Genomic DNA, 18,186 nt, shown 5'->3' with positions numbered 1-18,186 from the left:
ATATGAAATGTGAGTTTTTTTAGGTATTCTGTGCGATTTAAGGCTTAGCAGAATTAAAGGTAGTGACAAGTAGAAACTATCTGATATATCAATGACTAATAACAATGTTGATAATTTTGATAGGTGATTTTTATTTTGTGTCAAGTACTGTTCTGACATCTTTACATATGGGCCAAGGATTGGATTGTCAAATCAGACTGACATGAAGTGGAGATGTTAATCAATATTAAGCTTTCCTTATAATTTCAAGAATACAAGCAATCAAAAGGCTCAGAAAAAGCAGACAGGTCTGGGACATTGAGAGAGGCCCCTGGATCCTTTCTTACTGCAATAGACAAAACTCTGCGGCCCAAAGCAGTAGATGAGGTCCTTAATGAAATATATGAGTTATTAGTAGGGAGTGTTACAGGCTGTGAAACATCTCCATTTTATACCCAGATAGTTGCGAAGCTCATGCCCTGTGCCCCGTGCTCCATGTCCCATAAATCTTGAGATTCTCAGTTTGTTTATCATAGAAATCCTAATCCAGGGGCAGTCTGCTAACAGCTTTTTATGGGTAAATAGTCTTTTTTTAAATTATTAAGCAAACACTGTTAGTATTTTTGCCAGCTATTGGCATGCTTATAAGGAGGTTTGACCAGATTTTTTACCTTCTTTTTTTTTTTTTTCGTGAGAGAGCCTCTCACCCAATAGGAGAAAAACACTGCTTTAACTCTTTCTCCCCAAGAAATTAACTCATTTAAATTCAATTAATTTTTTTTAGTATAAACAAGATAAAATATATCAAGAAGGAATTTAAAACATTGAAACATCAGATCGGTTTCTAAAAAATCTTTTATTTTTAGTTTGGTTAGTAGGCATTGGGGAGAGAAATACACTGAGAAGTATGTAGTAAATATAAATATTTTCCTATTACCAACAGATATTCACAATAGCAATTTATTTTATTAACTTTCTTGTGTGTATGTGTCTGCATAGTTAATAGACAATTCTTTTTTCTATTTCACATTAGAAGATTTGAGAAATCATATGATTCTTTTAATGTTTAATTATTTCTTCTTTCTCAACCCAACCTTCAAATCAGAATGGAGATCCAGTTCGCCCAGGAGTAGCTATGACTGATCTTGCCACTGGCCTGTATGCATATGGAGCTATTATGGCTGGATTGATACAAAAATACAAAACTGGGAAAGGACTGTTCATTGATTGTAACCTACTGTCATCCCAGGTAACAATCCAAATAACATTTCAGATGATGTTATAAAAACTGTGTCTGGGTTATACCTTTTCGGGTCAAATTCTATGGTCACATGTACAAAAACAATACAAAAACCAACACAACAACAATGAAAACTGTTTCGTTTTGATATACTTGTTTCTTTTCTTTTCTTTTCTTTTCTTTTCTTTTCTTTTCTTTTCTTTTCTTTTCTTTTCGAGATGGAATTTCGCTCTTGTTGCCCAGGTTGGAGTACAATGGCACAATCTCAGCTCACTGCAACCTCTGCCTCCCAGGTTCAAGTGATTCTCCGGCATCAGCCTCCCGAGTAGCTGGGGTTACAGGCATGTGCCACCATGCCCGGCTAATTTTGTATTTTTAGTAGAGATGGGGTTTCTCCTTGTTGGTCAGGCTGGTCTCGAACTCCCGACCTCAGGTGATTTGCCCACCTTGGCCTCCCAAAGTGCGTGAGCCACTGCGCCCGGCCCATGTACTTGTTTTCATATTAAAATACACAGACCATGAAGATTTTGTTGTAATGTAGACATCATTGTTGAACTCAAATTTTCCAGGCTGTTTTTACTAGAATGTGTCTGTTGCTTCTTAAAAGACAAGAGATATAGTTGCTTCACATGTACTCTGTAACTTATTTTGACTTGTTTCTTCACCTTTTATGTGCCATGAACCCCTTTGGTAGTCTGGTGAAGTCTGGACTTTTCCTTGCAATTGTGTTTTTGAACACATAAAATGAGGTACTTAGGATTACAAAGGAAGCTACTTATACTGAAATATATTCAATGGAAAAATCAATTTTGCATTATTAAAAATACATAATTTTTACTAGCACATTAAACCACAATATCTAATAGTGGGTATAACACTATTACAATTTTGAAGTCATGTTGAGCATAAATGATATTTCATGGTATCTGTAGTAATTGTAATATGATACAAAGATATGCATAATATTCGTGATCAAGTCATAGGTACTGCTAATACTCTTGTGGTTTGTCACCTACATTTATAATAGAATAAAATGCTAAATTTTAGAGGTTGATGAAAATAAAGATACACTTCTTTTTTCACTTGAGTTGATTAACTCCCAGAAATCTGTTTATAGACCCCAGATAAAGAATTCCTGATTTCCATAGTTATCAGTTATGCTGTGCTAAATACTAAACTGGGGGAATAAAAGGGTTAACTCACTGTCAAAATGACATTCTGCCTTCTTTTCACTGGATCAGACCCAGATGCTGTACCATATGTGGAAGTTGATTCTGAATAGATAATTTTTCCATGATAGAAAAAGAAAATATCTGATTTGTGCAAGGAGACATTTTACTGTGGGAAAAACTACTTTCTAGACATAGAGACCCCAGTTGGGAATTTCAGATTTAAAAGGCATACATGGGAAAATAGTAAACTTGGAACACTGCTTTGGATATTTTTTCCTCTTAGGCAAAATTAAGGAGGTATATAGAAATAAAAAACATCAATATGGTTGAAAATGAAATACTATGTATGGGTTTTTACATAACAGTAGCTTTGAGTCACAGTCAGAATTTAGTATTTCTATAAAAAGGTAAAAGAACTCTGTTCAAATGAATGGTTTCACTCCTTAATAGAGAACTACAGATGTTAGTTATGGGAGAGTGCAGAAAGTCTTTTCTTCCTCTGATTTTAAGCTGTAAGGAACCTGAGGTAGGGTAAGCAACTGAATAAAAGTTGCACATCCAATAAGTTTGGAAGCCATGAAGGTTTCATGGGTGTATAACCTGTGCAGTCACGGGTAGCCCTGGGCTTAGTTAAATGTTCTGCTGTCACTGTCTTGAATTTGTTAATAACTTCCACAGGAGGCCTTACAGTTTTTATTTACACCAGTACTCATAGATTATGTAGCAGGTCATGGAGTTGAGACTCTACTTAACTCTCCTGATTTTTACCTAGGCTGCTTTACTCTGATGTATAAAGAGTATTGTATTATTTAGATGAGTATCGTAGAGTGTAATTCACTTCTAGCATCTAACTAGTGGTTCACCATGTGAAGGTGTGTATTTCCCTGGGAGTAAGGGTGGGGAAGGTGGAATCACTGCAGGGCTGCTTCAAAGTGAGGGCACAGTGAGGGCAAACTCATGCACATACACACAGGTATGTAGTCAGTCATTTTTGGGGTGTGCGTGTGTGTGTCTGTGTCTATGTTTATTGCCTCTGTTTCTCCCTGAGACTAAATTCTATGACTGCTGGGACAATGTTTTTGCTTACCATGGTATCCTCAATGCCCAGCCCAGCCTTTGTCAAAGATTGGCTTCTCCAATCCTTTGAGATCAATGTGAGAACTACTGTTACTACCGGGAATGTCTCATAACCCTTAGGTTTGCCAAGGAAGATGAGAAAAGATAGTAAACCATTAGAATTATGATAAGTACTCGATAAACAGCTAATGATGAGATTATTTGCTTTTGGCAAAAAAAGTAGCAGTGATTTGACCTATTGTACTACAATTAACTCAGATTGCTAAAATTAGTGTATTTCAGTCTCATTAACTATCTTTCTTTTTTTCTTTTTCTGTCGCCCAGGCTGGAGTGCAGTGACGCGATCTCAGCTCACTGCAACTTCTGACTCCCAGGTTGAGGCAATTCTTGTGCCTCAGCCTCCCAAGTAATTGGGACTACAGGCATGTGTCAAAACTCCTGGCTAATTTTTTTTTTTGTATTTTTTGGTAGAGACGGGGTTTCACCATGTTGGCCAGGCTGGTCTTGAACTCCTGACCTCGAGTGTTCCACTTGCTTCAGCCTCCCAAAGTGCTGGGATTATAGGTGTGAGCCACTGCACCCGGCCAGAGCCACTGTGCTGAGCAAGAGTTCTGTTTCTTTATTCATAAATTCTATTAGGTGATGGTCTTTTAAGGCAAAGAATATGTCTCTTCATAGACTTGCTACAGCTGCCCCATTCAGAATAGCTTCTGGGCTGTGAGTAATGGTTAGAGAACTTCAAAAGGCAATTTAACAGATAATTTATTCTACAGCTTACCTGAAGTGCAAGCAATGCCTGGTAAGAACTTTTTCACTCTCTGGATTTGCTGCATCCTGAGCTCTGTTTTTCTCTGTTTGCCGCTGCTTTATTCCTTGTCTCTGTCCTCCCTTTCTTCTCATGTGCCCTTCTCTAGCCTGGGCATCTCTTTTCTCCTCTTTTTCTCTGTCATCTTTCTTTACTTTCCTGTTTTCCTTTCTCCTCTGTGCTCTCGACCTTCTTCCCTCTCCCTCCCTTTTATCCATCCTTCCTTATGTGGAACTAAGGTTGTAGCAGTTTTGGTTTCAGATCTTACATTTTTTGTTTTTTTAAAGAGATGTGGTCTCATGCTTTTGTCCAGGTTGAAATGCAGTGGTGCGATGATAGCTCACTGAAACCTCGAACTCCTGGGATCAAACAATCCTCCTTCCTCAGCCTCCCCAGTGGTTCAGACTACAGGCGTATGGCATTATGCCTGGCTGATTTTTGTATTTTTTTTTTTTTTTAGAGATGGGGGGGTCTGACTATGTTGTCCAGGCTAGTCTTGAACTCTTGGCTTTAAGGGATCTTCCTGCCTTGGCCTGCCAACATGCTGGTATTACAGGTGTGAGCCACTGCATCCAGCCAGATCTTACCAGATCTTACATTCTTATACCATATTATTCCAAAAAGTTTCAGAATCTTACAGTAGTTCCCATGAGACAAAAAGGAAGTTCTCTTTCCTAGAAGTCCCAGAAAACAAGAACATAATTTCACTGGTTTAAGGGACCATTCCTAAACTGATAAATGGGGCCTGAAAGATAGAATACACTGAGTGGCTTAAGCGATTCCTGGTACTAGAGGTGGGGTTAACTCCACCCAAACTGTATGGCTGAGACTGGGGGACAGGTGATTCCTCCAAAGAATGGCATGGTTATTTTTTGGCCAGAAGAGAGGGAAATGGATGTTGGGGAAGCAATCTACAAATATTTACTATGCTAATGTAGAGGGTTGTTTTTAGGATCTAATGCAATAAAGGATGTGAAAAATACTTTGTAAATCAGAAAGTATGATGACAAGCATTAATTTTACTAGGTTATTGAAAAAATACTTCAGTGTTAGTAATGTGCTGAGATTAAAAAGTTGGGTAATAACATAATTATTTTATCATAATTATGATAACTTTTCATAATAGATAAACCTTGACTGACTTCAATTTGTCTTTCAATTTAAGATAACACTTATAAATTCTAGATCTAAAAACCAACCACAACATGATTAAAATCTGCTTTATGTAAATAAGGAGTGCTATTTCTAGGTACTTTTCAAAAAAGCATAACAGGAAACTTCACCTTTTTTTAAATTAAAAAAGTATTTTTTTTAATATAAATGTTCACCTGCATTAAGCAGGTAACATTTGAATTTAATTTCGGCTGCCTGAAAATGAATACAATTTCGTGCAGTAGTAAAAAAAACACACTTTCCTACTCATTTTGATTATATTACATAGAATGATGAATGATTATAACATTGAATGTTAGTTGCTAAAAATGAAATTGTTATATTCCTCTTAAAAGTGATCTAGTGTAAAAAAGACAATTTACACCTGATTGGAATAGTAGCTAATTATTAACTCAGAAATGATTGCCTCAGCCACAGCAAAACCATTTCAAGTAGTTCATTGTAGAGACATGACAATTGCCAGGATGTGGTTTGTAGTGGGCACCACATTTGTTATAGTTTTAAGGCTATAAACTTTTAACCTTTGTCAAAAATTCTTTTGATTTTTTTTTAGTCTGAATATGATTTAAATTTGTCCAGTCAAGACAACTAACATCAGCATCTAAACAGTGTTCTTTAGATGATATTGGTAAATAACAAGGAAGCGGGTTTGGATGTGGTTCTACTTATTCTGTTGCTCTGTTCTTCTGTTGTGGCCTACAGAAATATCTTTTGGAAGTTTTAATGTCCTTCCTCTACTTAATTGCAACCAGGCTCCCTTAATTACTACTACAATGAGTTAGTTTTTTTAGCACCATAATTATTTTTGCATATAGAATATTTTGTCACTTTTGATGTCACCATCCTTTACTCACATATGTACGTTGATCATATTATATGAACATATTCAAGTAGATACAATTTTAATTCTTATCATTTTGACTGATAAACTTTTGAATCTCAAACAAGTGTAGTAATCTAATATTCATTGTTTTGTGTCCTTAGATATACCTGTGTTTCTGCTTTTTTAAACAACTCTATATCTTTTTTTAAACAATTTTATTGAGGTATATATTACATATCATAAAAATGACAACTTAATGATTGTAGTAAGTTTAGTGAGTTATGTAACCATCACTATTAATCAGGTTTTGATGAGTACCCGTATTGTTACTTCTGGTGTGGGTCTTGCCAATGAGGCTAGAATGGACGAGTTTTGAGTGGGGAGAGATCTGGGACTAGGCTGACTTAAAAGAAGGGGCCCATTATGACTTCCATAGGCCCTGGGAACTTTTGCCTTTGTGGGTTCTTTCCTTCATAAAAATATTAAAAATTACATTCTATAACTGCATTGGTATAAAGATGAAGATAATTCATTATTCTACATTTATTATTATTACACTCTTTTTTTCTGATTTTAAATGAAATGAAAATTGAAACATTTTTGTGTACCCCTAAAGTATTGTGGGTCTTAAGCATTGTGCCTACTGTGCCTAATTGATAGATCAGCTCTAGAAGAATTACCTTGAGAAAAGCCCGTGAATGTACAAATCTGTGAGGAAAGCAGTTGTGTCTCTGGGAAGGAAGTAGAGCTGAAAGCTGAGATTGTGTTGAAGCATGAGTATAGGATGAAAAAGTAGAGAGGCAGCACAGTCTATGACTAAGGAAATTAAGAGAACTCCTCAAAGGGAGTTTTGTTTTTTCTTCTTTTGAGGGAGAAGGAAAAATAGAAGGTTATAGCAGAAAGTTGGGTATGATACTAGCTGTGGGCTTGTAATATGTAGCTTTTATTGTGTTGAGGTACATTCCGTCTATACCTAATTTATTGTAAGTTTTTATCATGAGAAGATGTTGAATATTGCTAAATGCTTTTTCTGTATTCACTGAGACAATCATATAATTTTTGTCCTTCATTCTGTTAATGAATCCAAAGCAGTCTCAGGTGAAAAACACAAAGCTGGAGGCATCATACTTCTTGATTTCAAAATATAATACAAAGCTATTGTAATCAAAACAGCATGGCATTGGCATGAAGACAGACATGTAGACCAAAGGAACAGCATAGAAGGCTCAGAAATAAATACACACAGTTAGTCAATTGATTTTTTTGTTTGTTTGTTTTTGTTGTTTTTTTGGAGACAAGGTCTCAATCTGTCACCCAGGCTGTCCAGTTTAGCAGCATAATCTCACTCACTGCAACCTCTGCCTCCCAGGTTCAAAGGACTCTCCTGCCTCAGCCTCCCAAGTAGCTGGGATTATAGGCACAAATCACCACACCCAGCTACTTTTTGTATTTTTAGTAAAGACAGGGTTTCACCATGCTGGCCAGGCTGTTCTCGAACTCCTGACCTCAAGAGTGCTGGGATTATAGGCACGAGCCACTGCACCCAGCCTGAATATCCAGTTTTACCAATACAATTTATTGGAGAGACTGTACTTTCCCTATTGTGTATTGTGGCACCTTTGTCAAAGATCAATTGACTGGCCAGGTGCAGTGGCTCATGCATGTAATCCCAGCACTTTGGGAGGCTAAGGTGGGCGAATCATTTGAGGTCAGAAGTTTGAGACCAGCCTGGCCAATGTAGTGAAACTCCATCTCTACTAAAAATAAAAAAATTAGCCAGGCATGGTGGCATGCACCTGTTGTCTCCGCTACTTGGGAGGCTGAGGCACAAGAATCGCTTGAACCCGGGAGGTGGAGGTTGCAGTGAGCTGAGGTTGTGCCAGTGCACTCTAGCCTGGGTGACAGAGCTAGATGCTGTCTCAAAAATACCGAAAAAACAAAAACAAACAAACAAAGAAACCAAACTGGATATTCAGATGCAGAAGAATGAGGTTGGACCCTTATCTTATACTATATACAAAAATCAACTTAAAATGGATTAAAAGGGCCAGTGCAGTGGCCTGTAATCCCCAGCATGCAGGAGTATCACTTGAGGCCAGGAGTTTGGGACCAGCTTGGCCAATATAATGAGACCCTGTCTGTACAAAAAAATACAAAAATTACCCAGGCATGGTTGTGAGCACCTGTCACAACCATGTGAGGCTGAGGTAGGAGAATTGCTTGAGCCCAGAAATTAGAGGTTACATAGAATTATGAGCATGCCACTGAACTCCAGCCTGGGTGACAGAGCGAGACCCTGTCTCTAAATGTAAATAAATAAATAATATGCATTAGAAACTGAAACATAAGATCTAAACTGTTAGACTATGAGAATAAAACATAGGGAAATAGCTTCTTGACATTTTTTTTTTGGTGAAGATATTTGGATATGAGCCCAAAAAGCACAGGCAATGAAAGCAAAACTAGACAAACGAGATTGCATCAAACTAAACAGTTTCCGCACAGCAAAGGGAACAATCAACAGAGTGAAGAGACAACTTACAGAATGGGAGAAAATATTCGCAAAGCATGTATCTGATAAGGGGTTGTTATCCAAAATATGTAAGGCTGGTGTGCAGTGGTGCCATCTCAGCTCTCTGCAACCTCCGCCTCCCAGGTTCAAGAGATTCTTCTGCCTCAGCTTCCAAAGTAGCCAGGATTACAGCTGCGGGCCACCATGCCCAGCTAATTTTTGTATTTTTAGTAGAGACGGGGTTTCACCATGTTGACCAGGCTGGTCTTAAACTCTTGACCTCAGGTGATCCACCCACCTTGGCCTCCCAAAATGCTAGGATTTTAGGCGTGAGCCACCGCGCCTGGACAGACATTTCTTAAAACAAGACATACAAGTAGCCAACAAATATCTGAGAAAATGTCCAACACCATGAATCATCAGGGAAAATGCAAATTAAAACCACAACCTCAAACTTGTTAGAATTGCTATTATCAGCAAGGCAGATAATAACAAGTGTTGGTGAGGGTGTGGAGAAAAAGGAACCCTTACACACTATTAGTGGGAATGTAAATTAGTATAGCCATTATGGAAAGCAGTATGGGGGTTCCTCAAAAGAATTAAAAGTAGAACTACCATATGATCTAACAATCCCACTTCTGAGAATATATCAAAGGTGAGGAAATCAGTATGTTGAATAAATATATGCATTCTCATGTTCACTGCAGCATTGGAATCAATCTAAATGTAAATCATCAGATGAATAGATGAAGAAGTGTGTTATATATATGCAATGTAATATGGCTTAGTCTTAAAAATGAAGAAAATCCTGTCATTTGCAACAAGACATGTGAACCTGCAGGACTAAGTGACATAAGTCAGGCACAGAAAGAAAAATATCACATGGTCTTGTATATATGTGGAATCTGAAAAAGTTGAACTCACAGAGGCAGATACTAGAATGGTGGTTGCCAGGGGCTGGGGCAGGGGGAGGTGGGGGCAGGAGGAGATGATTGTCAAAGGGGGCAAAGTTTCAGTTAGATGGGATGAATAAGTTCTGGAGATCTATTGTACAGCAAGGTGACTAGAGTTAATAATAATGTATACTTTAAATTTCCTAGGAAATTAGATCTTAAATGTTCTTATCATTAAAACACAAGTATATGAGGTGATGAAGGACAGGCATGGTGGCTTATGCCTGTAATCCTAGTGCTTTGGGAGGCTGAGGCAGATGGATCACTTGAGGTCAGGAGATCGAGACCAGCCTGACCAACCTAGTGAAACCCCATCTCTACTAAAAATACAAAAATTAGCCAGGTGTGGTGGCGGGCATCTGTAATCCCAGCTACTCTGGAGGCTGCGGCAGGAGAATTGCTTGAACCCAGGAGACAGCAGTTGCAGACTGCACTCTAGCCTGGATGACAGAGCAAGATTCCATCTCCGAAAAAAAAAAAAATGAGGTGATGTGTATGTCAAGTAGCTTGACTTAATCATCTCACACTGTAGTCATAGATCAAAACATTATATGTACTATTAATATTTGTAATTTTATTTTCAATTAAATAAAAAATCATCAATTTAAAACATTGAAAAAAAAGGATCTGTTATTAAGATGAGTAATTAGGAAGTTAAAGACAAACCAAAAAAAGGAAAAATCAGATTACTTCCAAAGAAGTAATGCTATTGGTTAGGTTAAATGCAAATTGACTTCAATACAAAATATGGTTTGTTGTCTTCTTGAGGAAAACTGAGCGAAATATAAGTGAATTGGGAACATGCTCTGGTTCTGTATAACTGAAGTCATTAGTTATATTCATGGGCATTGCATATTTTTATATGATATGAACTACAAATGAGGAAAATCAGGTCTTCAACTTGTAATAATTGATAATTACTAGTGGGAGAATATCCCAAAGGAAAAAAGAATAAAATGGGGAGACATGTTTTATGGTGATGTAACTTAATTTTCCTATTAGATACTTCAAAACACTTTGGAGCTTTCAAATGTTCTAAAACAATAGAAAAATAATCAAGTTCAAGATATAAGAGAAATAGAAATGGAAAGATCTATTGATGTTAACATGTATTTCCTGAATTTAGATTTCGTCCTTGGAGAACCTAGTAGAATCATGAATTTAATGGACTGTTCCTAAAGCTGTGTTTAATGATATCGGAATCATATATGTTGTCTACTTTCAGAGTTAGAACAATTTGTTTTTGTTACTAAGTTAATTAATTTCACCTTTATCTTTGTATTTTCTCAGGTCAGGGAATTTTTTATTTTATTTATTTATTCTTGTTTTTTTCTTTTTTTTGAGGGGGCAGGAATTTTATTTAGAATAAAATGTTGCCATCGTGTCCTTGTGTATTAGTTAATCAATGGTGACTATTTACCTATCTTAATTTATGGACCATGTCTGTAAACTAGATCATGTCTCTTTGATCCTAACTATTATGCCATCATTGTAGCTAAATGATAAAGAAACCACCTGCATCAAGCATTGTGGTGAGGTGTAATTCTAGGAAAATTACTTTAGTTCTTCACAGAATGGGTATGAGGTGTAACGGTGAGTACTTTTTTAATGTTTATAATTGATTTGTAGCCTAGAGTCATTATATATCAGCAATGATAATCAGACCTTAGTTAACTGGAGTGCTTAGCAATCTAACATTATGGTTGATTTCATTTTCTAGATGAATAATAGTTAAAAGGTAGCTGCTTTAGTTTAAACCCTTGTCACTGAAATTCTTCTAAAATGCTTTAATTTACTTTTCTATTGTGATCAGTTCCATATGCTAAATATATTTTCACCTCCAAGGGTATTATTCTGATCTAATTCCTTTTACATATTGATATTCACTTAGGAAGTAAGAAATTAAGTTGCATCTGTACAAACAGAATCCAACCATCCATCCCTGCTCCTCATCTATTATATGCCAGAGTATGCAATGAATGATAGATAAGCCAGCAAGTTTCTCGCCTCATGGAACTTTTATTGTAGTTGGGGATATAGACAACAAACAAGTAGTTAGTAATAAATGTACATTAGGAAACACAGGGTTTGCTAAAGATAACAGGGGCACTTGTGTTAGGCTGGGTAGGAAAGATTACTTTAAGGAGTTAAAATTGCGGGGATGAGAAGGAGCCTGCCACAGGACTAGCCAAGTCAAGATACTCTCGCCTCTCTCTTACGAGAACCCCTTTTTTTTAAGTTTCATTAGGCCCACATGGATAATCCAGGATAATCTCCCATCTCAAGATCTTTAATGTTATCGCATCTATGATGTTCCCCTTACTATGTAAGGTGGCATATTCATAGGTTCTGGGGATAAGGACATTGACATCTTTGGAGACTTTTCAGCCTACCACAGGTGGTAATACGCAAGGAGAAAAGGGTAGACATAGTAGTGGTTAAACATTGTAGAACAAGTCAAGCTTTCTCCTGCTTCAGGCCTTTGCATTTATTGTTTGTTGTGACTGACTGAAAGCCTTCTCCTAGCAGTTGTGATTGGTACTAAATCTGGCCATTTCTTCATACTCATGTGAAGAATAAGCATTGGGTGTGGCATTTCAAATAATAACCCTATGTCCTATAGTTAGTAGGTCCATTCAAAGTAAGGAATCAGTAACAGGCTGTTTTTTGTTTGTTTGTTTGGCTGGGAAAAAGGGACTTTCTTGGCAGGACATTGGGCCAAGCCTGTAGAGCCGAAGTTGACTACTAGTGTTGTTCTGGTGGAATAGTAGTAGAAGCAACACAAGACTGCAGACAGCTTTAATCTTTCTGCCACTTGGACCCTGACTGGAGGGTGGTATTGAGAAGGCTGACATGGCTTCTGGAAAAGAGTGCCATGAGTTTTATCCTTGCCTGCCGAGGTGCAACACTGGGAGGGTGCTATAAGTTTGCTGATCTTGGCATAGGTGCTGCATTACATAGGCTGTTTATATTCTCTAGTTCTAAGAGTATTTAGCGGATTCTGTAGGATTTTTCCTGTGTGAGATTACATCATCTGCAAAATAAGATAGTTTTACTTTTTTCCTTTCCAATCTGAATGCATTGTATTTCTTTTTCTTGCCTAATTGCCCTGGACAGAACTCCAGTACAATGTTGAATGGAAGTGGCAAGAGCAGGCATCCTTTTCTTGTTCCTGATCTCAAGGCAAAACATTTCAGTCTTTCACCATTATGTATGATGTTACCTGTGTTTTTTTCCTTGATACTCTTTTTTTTTTTTTAAAGTCAAGGTCTCTCTCTGTCATGCAGGCTGGAATGCAGTGGCATGATCATGGCTCACTGCAGCCTTGAACTCCCAGTCTCAAGCAATCCTCCACCTCAGCCCCCTGAGTAGCTTGGACTACACACATATGCCATCATGCTCAGCTGAATTTTTTTGAGTTTTAGTAGAGATGGGGTCTCAGTATGTTGCCCGTGCTGGTCTCAAACTCCTGAGCTCAAGTGATCCTCCTGTCTTGGCCTCCCAAAGTGCTGGGATTACAAGCATGAGCCATAGTGCCTGGCTTTCCTTGATACTCTTTAACAGGTCAAGGAAGTACCCTCTGTTCCTAGTTTACTGACTGTTTTTATCATGAAAGAGTGTTGAATTTTGGCAAATGCTATTTCTCTGACTATTGACATGATGATTTGTTTTGTCACTTATCCCATTTATATGTTATTTGGTTATTGATTGATTAACAATTGACATTGATTTTTGTATATTGAACCAATTTTTCAACCCTTGGAAAAATTTCAGTTGGTCAAGTTGTATGATCCTTTGTATATATTGCTGTACTCAGTATGCTAGTATGTTGCTGAGGATTCTTAGGTTTATATTCATAAGGGATATTGGTCTTTATGGTCTGTAGTTTTCTTATGATGTTTTTGTTAGTTTTTGGTGTCAGAGTAACATTTGCCTCATAGAAAGAGTTGAAAAGTATTCCCTCCTCTCCTTGCTTTTGGAAGAGTTTGTGAAGAATTAGTACTAATTTTTCTTTTATTGTTTGGTAGAATTCATCATTGAAGCTCAAAAAAAGAAAACAAAGCCTGGGTTTTCCCCCACTAAACTTTAAACTCATTCTGCTGAATTTTGTGGTTGCCAGGCTGCTAGTATTTAGTTACTAATGAGGCTGTTGGTTCTCAAGCCTGGTAGAAGTGGATGATAATACGGCAAGTTAAGACGTCACAAAGCTTGCCGGTCTTATTAAAATTCAGGTTTTTTTTTTTCTTGGGTAAGAACTCATCAGTTACTGCAAGGCTTTAGTTAATTTCCAGAGTTTTCAAAAATTTGATTTTGAGAATTTTTGCCAGTATTCTTGTTGCTTTTATGGCAGAAGGCTTTATTTCATCTTTTTTTGAGTGTGCTTATTACCCACATCTGTAATTGAAAATTCCCTATTAGCCCCGTTAAAAAAATAAAGAGGAACAGATGAGATTAATTTTGATTATATATTTTATTCAACCAAATATATCCAAAATATTTTCCTTTCAAAATGTAAAATTTGTATAAAATTAATAATTATTTTACTTTTTCTTATATGATGTCTTTCAAGTTTTATATGTAGTTGTACATTTACAGCACATCTTAATTTGGAATATTGCCATCAAAGTCTCAGTAGCCACATGTGGGCAGTGGCTATTGTAATGGCTAGAATAGTCTTAGAACACAGAAGAATGGGCTGATGCTTTGAAATTTCAGTCTTTTCTTTCTTCCTTCCCCACTCATGTTGAAAGTGAAAAATAATGTTTAACCACTACTATGTCTCTTTCCTCCTTCCATATTATTACCTGCGGTAGGCTGAAAATAGTCTCCAAAGATGTCAACGTCCTTATACCCAGAACCTATGAATATGCCACCTTACATGGTAAAGGGAACATCATAGATGCGATTAAATTAAAGATCTTGAGATGGGAGACTATCTTGGATTATCCATGTGGGCCTAATGAAATGAAAAAAAAAAAAAGATTCTTGTAAGAGAGAGGCGAGAGCATCAGAATCATTACAATAGTCTCTCCTTACCTATGGGGAATACATTTTAAGATCCGCAGTGGATGCTTGAAACCATGGTTAGTACTAAACCCTATAAATACTGTTTTTTTCCTATACATGCATACCTATGAATAAATTAGGCACAATAATTAGGCACAATAATTGTGCCTAATTTATTCATAGGTATGCAGGTATAGGATTTGAACAATATGGTAAAATATTTGAACAATATGGCCTAATTTGAACAATGATAAAATAGAGCAATTGTAACAATATATTGTAATAAAAGTTATGTGAATGTCGTCTGTCTCAATATATCATTACAATGTGTACTATACTCACCTATTTCTAGATTGCAGTTGAAAGTGGAAAGTGAAACCACAGATTAGAGGGGAGTACTATAGTTTGCAATGTGATAATGGTGGCAAGAAGTTGAAGTGATTTGAGGAATGAGGTCACACGTCTAACAAATGCACTCAACCTCTAGAAGCTTAAAGGGCGCGGTGGCTCAAGCCTGTAATCCCAGCACTTTGGGAGGCCGAGGCGGGCGGATCACAAGGTCAGGAGATCGAGACCATCCTGGCTAACACGGTGAAACCCCGTCTCTACTAAAAATACAAAAAATTAGCCGGGCGTGTTGGCGGGCGCCTGTAGTCCCAGCTACTCAGGAGGCTGAGGCAGGAGAATGGCGTGAACCCGGGAGGCGGAGCTTGCAGTGAGCCGAGATCGCGCCACTGCACTCCAGCCTGGGCGACAGAGCGAGACTCTGTCTCAAAAAAAAAAAAAAAAAAAAAAAAAAAAGAAGCAAGGAAACAGATTCTCACTTGAGAGCCTCCAGAAGGAACCAGCTTTGTCGACACCTTGACATTAGCCCATGCGGAGTGATTTCAGACTTCTGACCTCCAGGATTATAAAATAATAAATTTGTCTTGTTAGAAGCCACTAAGTTTAGGGGCAATTTGTTACAGCAGCAATGGGAAACCAATTCACCACCTTAGCAGGTGGAGGTGGCTACAGACAGTTTTGGTTTTATATACCATATGTATATACATGCATTCTGTGCAAATGAAGGTCTATATCAGTTCTGATTCAAACTTTACATTGCTGATGGAGTTGTACTCATTTTTAATTTCAGCAATTTTATATTTTAGGTGGATTTTCATAGGGACAGGGATTAACCCATTGTTGAGAGACAATTATAAGAAATTTCAGCCTTGCTCTAGAGTCTGTATTTTTTAAATACAGACTTTAAATACAGACACTGTCTTCTTGGTGGAATAGTTATTTTCAGTTCAATCAGTTCTTCCTGAAACTGAACCACACTTACAGGATAGATGATAATTCAGATGCATTTTGAGGTTTTCTTTAAAGGAAGCTGCAGACACTTAGAGCATGATTTGAAATCATGTAAGTCATTGAGTCCTTTATGAAATGATGATTTCCTTTCCACCAGACAACTCTGTAATTCTTTTGTATCTTTGATTCTATTGAACTTAAGCCAGGTCACAATAGTAAAATGAGTACATTCTCCTTTTGCCTTCTGCTAAATCTGTAGGCCCAGTTTGAGTTTGAAATTTGTACTTCATTAAGTAAAGACGTACTTTTAAAATTCTGTGACTGTAGTTTCTGGTGCAGTATAGTCAGATATGTTTTGTCAGGTTTAATAATGCACTATCTTATCTTGTAAGCCCCTGAGGGAAAATCAGGTGCATCCATCTTTCAGTCTTTTAACTACAGAAGCTCTTGACTTGAGATATCAGCTCGATGAATCTGAAATTTAGTTTATTCTGATACACATTCTACTTCTGTATTTTCTAACTATCCCCAAGCTGTTGCAGATTGGTATGTAACATCAGGAAAAAAACCATATTGGTCACTTCATCATATTATTTAATGAAACCGATGTAGAAGACAGGTTCAGAGCTGTACTTAGAGCATAAGTTTTCTGTCAACGGAGGCTGGAATTAATGAGTTGCATTTTTGTTTGTTTAAAAGTGTTGAAAACTTTTTTTTTAATTGTATGTAGTTGTATTTGGTAATGAGAATTTTTCTGTGTTTGAACCATACTTAATATTTTTATGGCAGCTTGTTAGGTCTTATTGTTGTCACTGTGAAAAAGTGAGTATTAACCATTTTTGTTGTTGTTACTGTTAAAAGTCTCAAGTTGAGTGTGCTTTGACACTCAGGAGAATTCAACTTGGTTTCTAAGTTGTACCTTGGTCCTTTACAACACCAGTGCTCAATGTTGGCTGCCCATTGGAATCACCTGTGGAGTTTTCAGAACTTCTGCTGTCTCTTTCCCATCCCCAGAAATTCTAATTTAACTGGTATAGGGCATGGTCTGTGTACTGAGGTTCTAAAAATCTCTCCGGATGATTCTGATATGCAGCAAAATTTGAAAACTGCTGTCCTACAGAATAATTCATGAACTTATGATGTATAAAAGTACCAGTGAGCTTTTTAAAAAAATGATTCCTGGGCCTCACACGCCATCATTGAGATCCACTCAGTCTGGGGCAGGATTCAGGAATCTGCATTTTGGAGCAGCACCCCAGATAACTCTGATGCAGTAGACCCAGGGGTTACAATTTAAAAAGAAGTGTGTTTTAGGGTAAACCTGCAAGGCGTGTCTCATATAGAGAGGCTTCTTGGATGGTTCCACTAATACTATCATTTGATACTCCTAAAATTAAATGGCATTGAAGTTTCCCCAAATAATTTTTAATCAAAACTGAAGTTGTACTTGTAGCAACTTTCCTGGCTTGTCTGGGGGATAGTTCTGTACTTAATGTCTTTGCTCTACAGGCTACCTCAGGACGGGGGGCTAAAAGAACATACAGTGATGTAGAAAGAACTTTTTTTGTTTTTTTGAGATGGTGTCTCGCTCTGTCTCTCAGACTGGAGTGCAGTGGCACAATCTTGGTTCACTGCAACCTCCGTCTCCCGGGTTCAAGCAATTCTCCTGCCTCAGCCTCCTTAGTAGCTGGGATTACAGGCACACACTATGGTGCCCAGCTATTTTTTGTATTTTTAGTAGAGACAGGGTTTCACCATGCTGGCCAGGCTGGTCTTGCCTACTCCTGACCTCAGGTGATCCGCCTGCCTCAGCCTCCCAAAGTGCTGGGATTACAGGTGTGAGCCACCGCGTCTGGCCTAGACAGAACTTTAAGGCTTGATGACTGTGTGGATACAATGAACACAACTGAGGCAACGAGGATATGGACTAAGTGAATAACAGCAGCTTACCTGTGTAACTGGTAGTCTTTAGGAGTGTTTAGGAGCTCTTCATCTGAAGCCCTTGTCCTGAAGGGAAGCAGCAGCAGAGAGGGACATTCCAATGGCCATAGACATGAACCTCAAGTTAGACTCCACTGGTCACATATTGGTTCCATAGTTTACATACCAGTCTTTTAAATCATATTCACTTCCCACAGATGCATTATGA

At 37.6% G+C, this 18,186-nt stretch overlaps 1 protein-coding gene and 1 long non-coding RNA gene across 5 annotated transcripts in view; one reads left to right on the top strand and one right to left on the bottom strand.

Moving 5' to 3' along the window:
• SUGCT (succinyl-CoA:glutarate-CoA transferase) overlaps positions 1-18,186 on the top strand; it is a 769,733-nt gene that overhangs the window by 150,101 nt on the left and 601,446 nt on the right. For 3 of the 4 annotated variants that reach the window (XM_055293357.2, XM_055293358.2, XM_063609644.1), the window contains exon 8: positions 1,085-1,228. The exons of the other annotated variant lie outside the window; for it this stretch is intronic. In XM_055293357.2, the coding sequence (XP_055149332.1) occupies positions 1,085-1,228 (144 nt within the window). The remainder of the gene's footprint in view (positions 1-1,084; positions 1,229-18,186) is intronic. 4 annotated transcript variants of the gene reach the window in all.
• Positions 1-18,186, bottom strand: part of LOC129490004 (uncharacterized) — a 28,852-nt gene that overhangs the window by 7,930 nt on the left and 2,736 nt on the right. The window contains exon 2 of the long non-coding RNA XR_008660138.2: positions 17,988-18,044. This is a non-coding gene — a long non-coding RNA (uncharacterized lncRNA). The remainder of the gene's footprint in view (positions 1-17,987; positions 18,045-18,186) is intronic.

The sequence above is a fragment of the Symphalangus syndactylus genome, chromosome 9 (genome assembly GCF_028878055.3).
Source record: "Symphalangus syndactylus isolate Jambi chromosome 9, NHGRI_mSymSyn1-v2.1_pri, whole genome shotgun sequence".
NCBI classification, from domain to species: domain Eukaryota; kingdom Metazoa; phylum Chordata; class Mammalia; order Primates; family Hylobatidae; genus Symphalangus; species Symphalangus syndactylus.
Note: the sequence above shows the minus strand (reverse complement) of the source record. Positions and strands in the feature narration are given on the sequence as shown.